Genomic DNA, 13,130 nt, shown 5'->3' with positions numbered 1-13,130 from the left:
CAACTCTGTTGTCAGCTCTGACTGACAGCTTCGATCCGATCAACTGCCCTTCAATTGGAGTACGGTACTCGATAACTCGGTATGCTGTGCTTGGACCCACCACCCCCACAAGGAAGCCCTGGCCATGTGTCTGCCCAACTGCCTTAGCGCAGGGCCGAAGGCCTAACGACGCCTATCAAGATTGATCTCCAACGAACTGTTGGCACCGGCTTGCGGCAGCCCGGAAGTTCTTTATCCCTTCGATTTCCCTCTCTTACCACGCCCCCATTCGAATACTTCTAGAGGCTAGTTTATCGCGCAAACCACCTCGTACAGACCATTGTCTGTTTGGAGCAAGCCCGATTTCCAAGCAGCTCGCAGGTCGGTTTTTGGGGACAAGCATATTGACCGCCAGTTGCGCCGCCCGGGCGTATTATCCGCATCACCACACCCTTTCCTTCCATTGTTTCTTTACGCATGTCCCCCTCCTGGTCTTCCGATTCTCGTCCGCCTGTGGCCATGCGCACTCATCTCTTACAAAGCACTACCTGCGAATATGCATCTCTGAAATGCCCCCCCACAAGGCCGGTCTTCTTTTTGTGAACAAGACGCCCGAGTCAAAGTCTCTCTCCAACAGCAAAGGCGACGTCGAGAGTTCGCGTCAGATCCACAAGCATGTCCAGAAATCCCGAGACTATGAACAAGAGAAAGAAACCCGAAGGAAACTGAAGAGGGCGAGGCTGTTCTCCCTGGGATGGACTCCTGTTTCGGTCGCTCCCAGGCAAACGCCCGCCTCGGAACCTCCCCCCGTGCTTTCAGACGCGCCTCCCAGCAAGGGGGCCCATTCTGTCGCCCTTAGACCCCACGTACATCGGCAGCGCGAGGCGGACGCTGATTGCTGCACCACTCCAGATAGACCCAAGAATCATGTTCCAGAGGTCTCGCTTGTCATTCCTTCATGGGGTTCGCTGGATCCGTTTGGCCAGTTCAGAGTCCCCATGAACCTCGAGAAGCACCGCATCCTTGAGTACTTCGTCCTGAGGTTCTTCCCTGCAGTGACGCGAAGCGATGTAGTCGCATTCATGGGCCACACCCGAGCATCTTCATCAAGTCCTGCCGTGCAAGCTGTCCGCCGAGCCACAACCAACGAATTGCATGTCCTTGCACTCTTGGCTGCCGCCAGTGCTCGAATGAAGTTTGTTGATCGATATCATTTTTCCCGCGCGGATCTACCCGAGCGGCTGGCAGATGCGACTCTTCGACTCCTGAGGAGCTATTTGAGCCAAGCGCGACCAATCACCCATGAGTTGGTGCAAAGCATCCTATATTTGTGGACCGTGGAGAGCTATCGAAGAAATTGGGAGGCCGTCCGGACGCATGGGAAGATGATCATGTTTCTCTGCAATGCTCACCTTGGTGGCTTCCGGAACTTGGATCCTTATATGCGCCGCATGCTGTGGGTGGCGGATCGTTTCCAGGCGGCTGCCACACAGACTCCACCCTTGATCCAAGAGAGATGGGAGACTGAAGAGCTGACGCCGCAGCAGTATACCTGTGCGGTGGCCGCCTTGCGTGAACATCGCCGCCAGCCAATGGGATATGGTTTTACGGAAACAAATAGCGTCTTCAGTGAGGATTTTCAACGTCTTCTAGATGCTGTCCTGGAGCTTTGCTGTGTCATTCATTGTCATTGGGCCGGCATTGCCGAGAAAACACTCGTCCCAAAACAAGACTGGGCTGTTGCTCGAAGCTATTTCGTGGCAGACGAATTGATTAACTTTAAAGACAGCGTTGGCGGGGAAGGCCCCGAAAGCCCCGTTTCTGGAGAACCGAATTTCCAGGACTGCGTTCGCCTGGCTTTGATCGTTTGGATGGCATTCGTGCCAGCGTGTGTACCATATGCTGTCAGTGCAGGACAAGTTACACTGCGCGCGGCCGTCGACGCGAGATCTTTGCGGCACAGACTGGGGCGGATCATTTCGAGTCTGCAGGAACATCCGGCTAGTGTGAAAGAACAAGCTATGCTCCTGTGGGTTGCCGGCTTGGGTGCTGTTGCGAGCGAGTTGGTCGACAATCAAGAATGGTTCGCGGTGCATTTCCAGAGACTTGCAAAGACGCTCGGCATATTTTCTTGGGAAGACTTTAAGCCGATCCAGGAGAGATTCTTGCTCCTGGATCACCTGAAACCAGGCAGCGTGGTGAAACTGACGTGGCTCTTACAGCGAGCTGTGCATGCTGACCTTGGAGGCTGAACCATGGCCGTGAATTGGCTATATACGCCCAGGGATCTGCTATGCCGGCACCGAAGACCATCGAGGGTACAAGAACGCAGTCCTGTCAACTGTGAATCTTGAACCACAATCTACAATGCTTCGACAGAAGGGTCAATATAACAGTGAATCTGGCGGACCGACACTTCTCATGCCAATATCAAAACCATTAAAACCCGACACATTCTTAGGGTGTGCTCGTCCTGCGTCGAACATAACAGACATGCTTCCCAAGTTCTTGTCTACGCCTGTGCTACGCCGACCGTCCTGCGACTTCCCAGCTTCTGGAGAGTGTGTCCGTCGAGGACTGGACTCGACGGCCGGATCACAAGTTGCCACCGATCGCGGAGTCACGCAAAGATGGCTATCTGGCGCGCCTGGGTAATAAAGTGGACTCTGGCATTCCGGCGGCAATCACGGAAAATGTCGGGGTCAGCAGAAATCAGCAAGGGACAAGGACGAAAGAGAACCGGGAGTTTCGGGTGTTGTTCGGTGCCCAGGCCGAGGACTCATTGATGCCGGAAGATAGTCCAGGGTACTCGGTCACGACGATTACTTTGTAGATGGTGGTTGAGTATCCGAGGAGTAGGCGGTCGTGGGGTTGAGATGTGTCTATCAATGACAGAAGTGAGATGGGCGCAGTTGATCTGAACATGACTGCGCCCATGGCCGGTTGCATGCTCGGAAAAACATATTTACCGAGGCAGAATTGAAAATGGACACGAAATGGGGAATGGAAATCACATGCTTGGCGGGGGAATTTGGATGCTTGGATGCGTAATTCCCTCGTCATTCTCTCTTTTCATTTTGTTTTCCTCCCCCGCATTCCTCGGCTGTCAGATTCAATTTGATAGCTGAGATCCGCATCCGATGCCTCGTAAAACATGCGTCACAAATTACCTGTTTGTATGTACCAAGGAAAAAGCTATGGTGGGGGGAAAATCCAGCTGACCCTTTTTGGTGTGCTTCTGACTTCATCCCCAAGTCTCGTGCTTTTGCTTTTCCACTCGTCCTTCCAATCCGCTCTTGTGCCCTGGCGAGCTTTTCTCTCGAGGCTAGTAAGGATCCCGCTGAAGCTGCTGGGGGCTGCCACTTGCGATTATGACACAATGGGCATATGATGAAATCTCTCTCTCTCTTTGGTCTTTTTTTTTCCCATGGGCTCATGGCTCTAATCCTTGTTCATCATTATTGCTCGGCCCTGGCACTGTCGCGCTACCCGCTGCCCACCCAAGGTCCCCGCCCGCCGCCGCCGCCGCTCGCCTTTCTTTCTCATCCTGCCTCGGCGGAAGGGGACAAAAAAGCTAGCTTGTCTGGCTGGCTAGCTAGCTAGCTAGGTACTCACGACGAAACTCTTTGGAACGGTAAACGCGGTTGTTTTCTTGCTTGCGTCTCCTTCTCCCTCTCAGTTTTTTTGCCTCTCGGGCCTTTTTATGCATGCAATCTTCGATGATTTTCCGGATTCAAACCGGGGCAATTTTGGTAGTGTCTAGACGTTGCTGCTCGGTAGAAGTTGTTAGTAGTCAGTCCCACGTCCACCACAACGTCCGTCCCTCCCTCGTGTCCGTTCACAAAAAGTCTTGGGTTGGGATCGTGCATGATTGTCATAAGACTAGCTGATATTTTCCCTTTTTTTCTTTGCTAAAAACTACTCACTTCTTCCCTCCGACTTCGTTCTCTCGCGTGTGCAAAGGACTCTCTTCATCTTGGGGGGGTTATTGAGTCACGATCGTCCTCTCTCCTCTCCTCTCCTCTCACTCCATACTTGAAACCCATTGGGCGTTGTTTGCGCTTTTGAGGGAGCTTGACATTTTTCTTGCCCTCATCCCTTCCTTGTCTCCGAGTCTAGCTCTCTGAGCGTCTGTCTGTGTTGTCATAAGCACGCTTCGTAACAGGCCGACCTCGACCTCGACCTCTCTCTTTAAAATCCTCGTTTGCGCTCCTCCCTCCTCCTCAGGTGATCGTAACGAGTCAACCCTCGAAATCCGCCGAGCCGACGTCGCCGAACCGTATTCTTTACCCTAGCCTCGACTAGACTATACGATCTCACCAAGGTGCCTTGCGCATGAAGCTGCTGAGCACGTAATAGCTTCGCCAACGGATTATTTTTCTCTAGAGAAGACTCTCACACGAAAGAATGTCGGCCAAGAGCGTCAAAGGCGAAGGCGGCAAGAAGCCCGCCAGCGCGGCGACAAACCTCATCGCCGGCGGTGGCGCGGGCATGATGGAGGCCCTGGTCTGCCACCCGCTCGACACGATCAAGGTGCGCATGCAGCTGTCCCGGAGGGGGAGGACGCCGGGGACCAAGAAGCGCGGCTTCATCATGACCGGGCGGGACATTGTCAAGCGGGAAACGGTTTTTGGTCTATATAAGGGTTTAGGCGCCGTTCTCACGGGCATCGTCCCCAAGATGGCCATTCGGTTCACCTCGTACGAGTGGTATAAGCAGCTCCTGGCCGATCCGGATGGGAAAGTCAGTTCGCGCGCGACGTTCATGGGTAAGCAATCCCCTCTGCACAAGCAAAGGTGACGCACGGCGAGTGGGATGTCAACTAACACGTGAAACACAGCTGGTTTGGCCGCCGGTATCACAGAGGCAGTCGCGGTGGTGACGCCCATGGAGGTGGTCAAGATTCGAATGCAAGCCCAATACCACAGTCTGTCAGACCCGCTCGACGTCCCCAAGTACCGAAGCGCACCGCACGCCCTCATGACCGTCATCCGCGAAGAAGGCTTCGGCGCTCTGTACCGAGGTGTGTCCCTCACTGCCCTGCGCCAGGGCACGAACCAGGCCGTCAACTTCACGGTGTACACGGAACTGAAAGAGATGCTGCAGAGATGGCAGCCGGAATTCGACAACAGGAACCTCCCCGGTTACCAGACCACCGTCATCGGGCTGATATCCGGCGCCATGGGTCCCTTTTCCAACGCCCCCATCGACACGATCAAGACGCGGTTGCAAAAGACGCCCGCCGAGCCGGGTCAGACTGCCCTCTCGAGGATCATGAAGATCTCCAGCGACATGTTCAAGCAGGAAGGACCGAAGGCGTTCTACAAAGGTATCACGCCCAGAGTGATGCGTGTGGCTCCTGGACAAGCGGTGACGTTCACCGTCTATGAATACCTGAAGGGAGCTCTGGAAAAGAGCAACCTCATGTTTGTGGGAGGCAAGTACGAGGAATGATCGCGGGGTGAGCCCCAGAGTGTTAGAGAGGGGAGACACCTGGCTGGGTGAGGTAGTGAGGTCGCAAATACCATGCATGTTGTTGTGATGTTCTGCAGCATCTTCCTGGAGCGAGAAACAGGGGGGGAAGGGGGGAAAAGAAACATTTCGACTTGGCGCCCACAGGACCATTTTTCCATTGTACATAGTCACAGAGTTGGTCGATGTGCGAGTTTGTTTATTTATCGTTTTAAAAAGCGAAATATTTCGTGGATCCTCATCTGTCAGCGAGCCGTCTTTTGTCCTCTCAATACTGCCCGTCTCCGGCCCTGCGGAGTGTAATGTACAGGTTTCGCATCTCTTGCGCTCTTGTGCAAAGTCCGCAGGTCAATTCGGGGCGAGATCATTGGGAGAGGTGGGAGGGACAGGCAGAGGGGTCGAATGAACGCATCGCAGGAGGCTCGGCTGGAGGACTTGTCTCGTCTTGTGTCTTTTCGGGCTGAGGGGAGTTCTGCGTGTATTTGTATGAGTCAGTTAAATGGACCTGATGGTCTACTCGATATCGCATCCATGAAGGGGACGGCGCCATCAGTGAGTGAGTGAGCGAGCACTCTATGTCTGAGCACCTTGTCACTGACACAGGAACTTGTGGGCGCAGGACCCTGAAAGGATTTAGACTGCGCTTTGTGAGTATCACGGATTTTATTTATTCCGGTCCGAACTCCTGAGTTGTCCAACCAGTGGCCACTACCGAGTATATCATTCTCCCTCTCTAATAGACATCAACTCGATGTACTACAGTCTCTTTCTCTTGAGACCTGTTATCCTCGCCATTGCTGAAGAAATGTACTCCATGGATCGATTCACGAGCGTTTGCTGAGACTGTGCCATATCATATTGCCAGCGTCGGATCCCGGCTGTGCACGTCATCTCGCCAGTTGATGTACGTGCTAGAATGAACCCGACACCTTTCCAAGCCCTCTTCAGGCTTCAACGGCTTCTCTTTGCGGTCTAACCTAACCTGATTTCGTGGTTAGGCGGCTTCGAGCGTCTTTGGACTGTCCTTGATCGGGTCTCCTTCGACGGGAAGGCTAAGGCACTAACAACAAGGCGATAGAAAAATGCTGACGAATACTGAGAGCAGTAACTGTCTGAGTCTGATTTGTTACATACGAGCTCACCTTGAGTTAAGATGCGTTACTACTCTCCTTGCAAGGCGATTGACAACGCTGTGGATGTGAGAAAACCCGGGCTCCTACCTCTCATCCTGCGCACAGAGGCGTCTCCTCTACCTACACCACACCGCGCACACACAACCTTGTTCGACCGTCTGCGGATATGATAATGATGCGATAAATGTGGAGATACCCCCTCTCCTTCAATTTATTTGCTTTCGAAGGGAAAACTAACAGAACAAATCGAGATCACGAGGTAACGACCACGCTCTCCTTCGCCGCAGCGTTCTTCTCCCCTCTCGACATGAACTCCCTGATGACATTCTCGGTCAACTTGGCCACATTGTTCTGGTAGTCGTCCCAACCTAGCGAGCAATACCAGTTGATGCTGCCGACGGAGAAGACGGCGCCGCCGGCGTCGGTCTCGTAGTAGACGATGTCGGAGCGGATCTCGTTGGTCTGAGTGCCCAGCGTCGCCGTGATGGGGAAGTTTACGATCTCCGGGACAATGCCAAAGTCGTCTGGGTGGCCCGTGCTCGTGGCGACGATGACTCCGTTCGCGGGGCTTCCACACGCGAGGTCGAACGAGTCAATCTCGTCGCCGCTGGCGCCGCCTCCGAGGCCAAACTCGCCGATCAGCTCCTCCCGCGAGATGTCCTTGAACATCCACTCAAATTCTGGGCCGAGACCTTTCTCGGTTCGTTTAAAAGGCACACCGGGCCCGGCTCCTTCGGCGCAAAAGGAAATGCCAAACAGGCCGTGCGAAGATCGCCCGCGGCTCTTCCATAATCCACCCTGCGTCCCGGTCAGACTCATGATCCTCTCAGGACCAGGAAGCGTGTATGAGCGGACACCTTGGTCTCCACGGCGGACCTCGAGGCGCCAGGGCCGAGCAGTATCTACGGCTGAGACCCAGTAGAAGCCATTGCCGCCAAGATACATAAGGTTGCCACCTTTCCGGGCAAAGTCTTCGTACGCATTGTAGGACTGCACGGTCGGGTACTCTGGATGGGACCCCGTCATGACGGTAGTATACGGGGCCAAGGCGGCGGCACCGTGGAGGTGAAGGTCGTGGTCCGTGACAATATCATAGGGGATCTTCTGCCGTTCGAGAAACCCAATCATCATCGAGTCGGCGCTGAGCTCGCGAGGCCGTTGAAATGCCCACATCACATACCCCGGTTTCAGGTTGAGGATTGGCCTTTTCGCGGACGAGAAGACGGTGCCCGAGTCGTCGTTGTGCACGTCGTAGTTGGACAGGCCCAGGTCGCGACGGCGTCTGAGGCGTTCAAAGTCCTCGCTGCGTTTGATGGTTGAATGGTCAAAGCTGGGCCCGACGTCGATGGAGCTCGACCGCGCTCGGTCCGACAGCTGCTCGTTCGCGTACGCCAGGTAGGTAAAGGTCGACAGCACCAGGGCCACCTTTGCACCTGTCGCCGCCGTGGTTTCTGGGGTAGGCCGCACGAAGAAAGTGATCATGTCGGAGGTTTTGCCGTTGGTCGAGTTTACCTCGAGCGAGTAGATGCCGGACCGCGCGTCCTGGGGGATCTTGATGATGAAATCCGTCTCCCACTTGGCGTCGTCCAGGTCGTCTTCGTGGAAATGGATCGCACCGTAGCCGTACTTGGCCTTGGTCCAGTCCGACTCGCCGCCGTTCCAGTCCGGGCCTGTGACGGCCCTCGTCGGCGCGTTAACCAGAGTCCCGTGGAAGTTGTTGCCCGACACGTCGAGGACGGTGTCTTCCGAGATATTACGGGAGAAGTCGTACTTGGCGATGACTTCGGTTGAAGTTCCTTTGAGGACTGAAATCGTCGGGCTGTCAATGCGTCCGTTGAAGAAATGTGTTGCTCTTGGGAAACCAGAGGCTGGACTGTCAGCGTAGGTCGCTGCAAACAAGAGATCGTCGGAAAAGGGCGTCGAAGACGCGACCACGGGCGAAGCCAGTGTGGTCTTCACCGATGAGGCCGACGGAGCCTTCTCCACGATGTACGCCACAGGTTGAAGGGTGATGGAACATTCTGCCCCCTTGATCACAACGTTCAACTTGATCCATCTTCGTCGCGCGGGACTGAATCCCGTCTGGACCGTTTCCACGCCGCTCCCAGTCCCGATCCACGCTTCGACGAGGCCCTTGTCGTCGATCAAGACGGCCAATCCGGTCTTGGTGTCGGCATTCAGATTCGAGATGATGGCCTGCGGATGCCCTGCCTGGGGTAGATGGGCTTGGAAGAAGAGCGAGACTTCCACCCCTTCCAGCGTCGACGGCAGACTCAGTCGTTTGACAACCGCGTAGGAACCCGATCGGGCATATTGGAAGCGTCCGGGAGCCACGCCCGAGGGGATCTGGGAGACCTCCTCGAGGCTTTTTACGGGCGAGTGTTCTTCCTGGACGCCTTGGATCACGCGCACGGTGCGATAGGAGTATTCCGGCTCGGTGCAGGACACCTTGATGGCGACCTCGTCTCCAGGGCTGGCGATCCAGGGGTCGGCATACCCTGTGATTTCGGAGGGATAGTCCTTGGGGGGTGTATCGATTGTGCTCATGTTGACTGGAGGTGTCACAATGCGGATCGACCTCTTTTGAGGATCTTCTTTCTAAGGAGGCGTGAAAGGATGTCTTTGACGATGCAAAAGTGCAGGACTGCCCGGCTTATCAGGCTCTTCTATGTGGTAGGGCTATCGCTGTTGGAGCCCAGTATTTTTTTTTTATCCCAGACAGACAAAAGCCAGCTTCAGCTTCATTTGACTTTGAACAGCTGTTTGTTTTTCGTCCGTGGTCGTGCACACTAGCACTTCGGATTTCCTCCGCCTTCTATATCAACCAGCCTCCATCATTGGAGAGAGAGAGAGAGACAGAGCAGGTCGCGTCACCTTTTTGAGTTGGCCTCCCCCCCCACCCATCCATCAAGTATTGATTGGGGAGATACGGAGCACACCATTATTATCGCTGAACCGCGCGCGCCCCCGTACCGTATCTCGGGTCACGGAACGAGAAAGGGGATAAAAATGTCCAATCCCATTGGCGTAAAAGGAAATCGATTATCTTCTGTTGGGCCAAGGTGGAATTCGTGAGTGTGGAAGCCCAAGGCCACTTGGGTACTTTGAGGAAGGGGAGGAGGAGGAGGGTCCCTGGTGCGTGGGTGCGTGGTTAGCTGGCAAGGGGGAGCGGTGATATCCACATGCATGCAATGCATGCGTGCAGGGCGATATACATACGTACATACTCGGTACCTTGTACGAATAGAGTACATACATAAGAGGAAACAAAGGGAGGGTCACCACTGGTGCTACGGCCGAGGATAGGCCCGAATAGGTAACCAAGTTTAGTAACTATACTCGGTATTTCGTTGGGGCCTTGCCTTGTCTTGCCCTGCCTTGCCTTCTTCATTCATGCAAGTACATGCTCAGGACAAGCACTGACTGACTGACTGGCTAATGGGTGACTGCTGATCGACTCGGCGAGAAGTGCCTTGTATGTACGCTGTGCCGTGCCATGCCATGCAATGCAATGCTGCACCACCAAGCCGTTGTCCGAGGTCTTGGTTGGAAAGATCCACTTTGGTAATGGTTATTATCGTAATCATCTCCCTTCCCCCCTTGGGACATGTCCCGATTAGGCAAGAGAGCCAGCCTTAGGGCTCTGAGGAGGAGGAGGATGATGATTATCATCGTGATAAAAGGATAGGATGATAGGGTTGATGGTTTCGATACTCCTGCCCGTTTCGTCGCTGTGTGACGTTTCTTGCGATTGCTGGCTGCGATGCAGCGGCTGGCTGGCTGGCTGGCTGGCTGGATATCTATCCTACTCTTACATATCTGGCGAACTTCAGGTACAGATCACAAGCACAAGCACAAGGACCAGGACAAGCCCGTGCGCGATACTGTCTGTATGCATACATATCACGGACTCGGTATATCAGCCACGATCGACAGACAAATACCCCCCTCCACTCTACTCGCTACAGAGTATACTCTTTACAGGGTGATAGACCCGAGTATAAAGCAGCCCAGGAAGCCGAGACACACATGTATGTAATCTAGATGATAAATAGAACAATAGATGATAAACATATATATGTACCTCGTACTCCTCCCCCCCTAAAGGTGCAGACGAATCCCCCGATTGTAATTGGATCCTTGTTCCAACGCCACAAAACTCCTCCTCGTTGCCACATGCGTCCTACTGTACGAGTACGGGTACGAGTACGAGGTGCGCTGCGCGCGGTGGTTGTCGATCACCCCTTTCCGCGAGGGAACTTAGTCGGTAGTGCAGCGATTTGGTTCAAGCCACCAAAACGTCGGGGTGTGGCACACACACACACACTTGTATACGATGCGATGCGATGAAATGTTGGTCGACGGTCTGTCCGCGGCGTATTCTCTCCCAAATGCATACATAAATACAGACATACCATTTCGTTGTCTTGCACCCGTGTCCTGCCTTGTCTTGTCTTGTCCTGCTTTCTCCCTTCCCTTCAATCCCCATCCACTCATCCACCCATACATCAATCCAACCTGGGTGAACCAAGAACCAAGCCTGCCTGTAGCCCGCCGCACCCGCCTCACTCAGACCCCTGCCACGGCCGAGTTCCCAGTTTCTAATGCCCCCCCACGATCAACGTGTCGACATACTCCCAGTACTTCTTGGCCGACAGACGCCTGAGCTTCTTGCCCCAGACGGTCATGAACAGGAAACTAAAGTTGCAGAAGAGGCAGAGAAAAGCCACGGCGATGAAGCAGTTTTGCGTGCCCGTGTTCTCCAACCAAGGGGTGATGCCGTAGTTCATGCCGAAGCCCATCTGTTATTGGCAAAAAGTCAGCATAAGGAAAGGGAAAGGGCTCGCATGAAGCTGCTACCGTTCTTTGCCTCACAGCGGGAGAGTCAAGGAAAAACTTACAGTGTTGCGAATCACAATGACCAACACGACCGTCTCGCCGGCAATCTCCTTGAAACAGTCGACGTCGTACGCCAGCGCCGTGCTCCCGCCGCTGACGATGCCGAAGCTGGTCATGCCGAGGCCTTTGATCAGCCCCATGTAGTGCGTTTGGTGCGCGGCGCCCACGCCCCAGAGGATGAGTCCCGCGGTCGCGATCGTGCCGGAGAAGGTGAGCAGCCAGAGGCGCTGCTCCGGTTCGCGGATGCCCCGGTTGCGTCGGGCGAGGCGGATGGCGATCTCGTCGCCCGCCCAGCCGGCCCACCACCAGGCGACGCAGCACCCGACGAGCAGCGACAGATAGGCAATGCCCACGGCCCGGGCGGAGAAGTTGTAGGGCGCCGCGTTGAGGATTAGCGCCATGGTCGCGTTCTGCACGTTGTACCAGCACAGCGAGGCCCCGTACAGAAAACCCGCCCAGTTGACGTTGGGGAAGTAGAAGAACATCCAGAGCGGGCGCACCATCATGATGAACATCTGCTTCACCGACGGCCGGCCTTCGTCGAGTCGGAACAGCTGCAGTTTCTGCCAGTAGGTCCGTGGCTGGAGACGGAACGACTCTGCCCGGGGCGAAGCGGGTTCCTGGAGCGGTGCGCTCTTGGACACGGCGTCCGTCTTCTCCCCCAAGGTTTCGACACCCTCCGGGGTGACCTCGGCGGCTCCTTCGTCGATGCCCTCGATGGTCTTGCGGAAGTACATGGTCTCTTCCATGCCAAAGTAGATGATGATGGTGCACACGCCGAGGACGATGGTGCCGAACCAGATGGCCGCCTCCCAGCCCATGGAGTAGGTGACGAACCCGGCCAAAAAGGGCGCGAGAGCGTTGGAGCCAAAGACGAGCAGCGTGTAGATGCCCATGTAGTTGCCGCGTTCGTGGGCGAAGAACAGGTCCGAGACGGAGATTTCCCCCAGCGATTCGACCGGTGCGATGATGAGGCCCAACAGACTGCGGTGGGCCCACCAGACGCTCGTGGAAGTGGTGTAGACGGTCCAGACCATGGGTCCGATGGCCAACAGGCTGCTCAGGATGTACACTCCTCGTCGTCCGTAGGCGAGCGCCAGTGGCTGCCAAATCAGACATCCCCAGCCCGCGAACAGGAATTGCTATGGCGTGTTTTGTCAGATAACGGGGCGCCCCCCCAAAGTTGTTTGATATTGATAAAACACTTACCAGACCGGTGCCGGTGTTGATGTCAGCAATGGAAATGCCGGTCGCCTCGCCAATGTTGGTCAAGATGGAATACTGCACCGTGGTGGACATGCCGATGCCCATGATGTAGACGTACGCCATGGTGATGGCCCACAGCTTCCTCTTCTTGGACCAGTTCAACGGGTCTTCCGGGTCTGAGCTCGGCCGTGGGTTGAGCACAATGTCCTTCTTGCCCGTGTGTTCAGCAGCCTCGGTGTCGACGAGGTGGATGGTCCCCGGGACCACATTGCGACCAGTGTCCACCATGGTTGCGGGTAAGCAAAGACAAGTCTTTCCTTCTCCTGTGTGGATGCGGAAAAATGAAGGAGAGAGACAGAATAGTGCTTCACTCCATTTTATCTGTTCGCTCGGGATTGTCGAGGCACGTGGCCCAAGACGGTGTCTCTCTTGCCATTGTGA

The 13,130-nt window shown here is 55.1% G+C and overlaps 4 protein-coding genes across 4 annotated transcripts; 2 read left to right on the top strand and 2 right to left on the bottom strand.

The window, feature by feature from the left end:
* Positions 1–548: 548 nt before the first annotated feature.
* Positions 549–2,231, top strand: AYO20_03908 (hypothetical protein; the record flags this gene model as incomplete). The annotated part of the gene is made up of 1 exon (XM_022642207.1): positions 549–2,231. One exon carries the CDS (start codon positions 549–551, stop codon positions 2,229–2,231), a length of 1,683 nt encoding a protein of 560 aa, XP_022501864.1.
* Positions 2,232–4,386: 2,155 nt separating this feature from the next.
* AYO20_03907 (hypothetical protein) lies at positions 4,387–5,433 on the top strand (the record flags this gene model as incomplete). Its single annotated transcript, XM_022642206.1, has 2 exons — positions 4,387–4,747; positions 4,820–5,433. 2 exons carry the CDS (start codon positions 4,387–4,389, stop codon positions 5,431–5,433), a joined length of 975 nt encoding a protein of 324 aa, XP_022501863.1.
* A 1,403-nt stretch (positions 5,434–6,836) lies between these two features.
* Positions 6,837–9,131, bottom strand: AYO20_03906 (hypothetical protein; the record flags this gene model as incomplete). The annotated part of the gene is made up of 1 exon (XM_022642205.1): positions 6,837–9,131. The coding sequence occupies one exon, from the start codon at positions 9,129–9,131 to the stop codon at positions 6,837–6,839; it is 2,295 nt and encodes a 764-aa protein (XP_022501862.1).
* A 2,054-nt stretch (positions 9,132–11,185) lies between these two features.
* AYO20_03905 (hypothetical protein) lies at positions 11,186–12,977 on the bottom strand (the record flags this gene model as incomplete). The annotated part of the gene is made up of 3 exons (XM_022642204.1): positions 11,186–11,386; positions 11,486–12,625; positions 12,693–12,977. 3 exons carry the CDS (start codon positions 12,975–12,977, stop codon positions 11,186–11,188), a joined length of 1,626 nt encoding a protein of 541 aa, XP_022501861.1.
* Positions 12,978–13,130: the final 153 nt, after the last annotated feature.

This window comes from Fonsecaea nubica (assembly GCF_001646965.1).
Source record: "Fonsecaea nubica strain CBS 269.64 chromosome Unknown Scaff19, whole genome shotgun sequence".
Taxonomy (NCBI): Eukaryota; Fungi; Ascomycota; class Eurotiomycetes; order Chaetothyriales; family Herpotrichiellaceae; genus Fonsecaea; species Fonsecaea nubica.
This window is presented reverse-complemented; position numbering and strand designations above follow the sequence as displayed.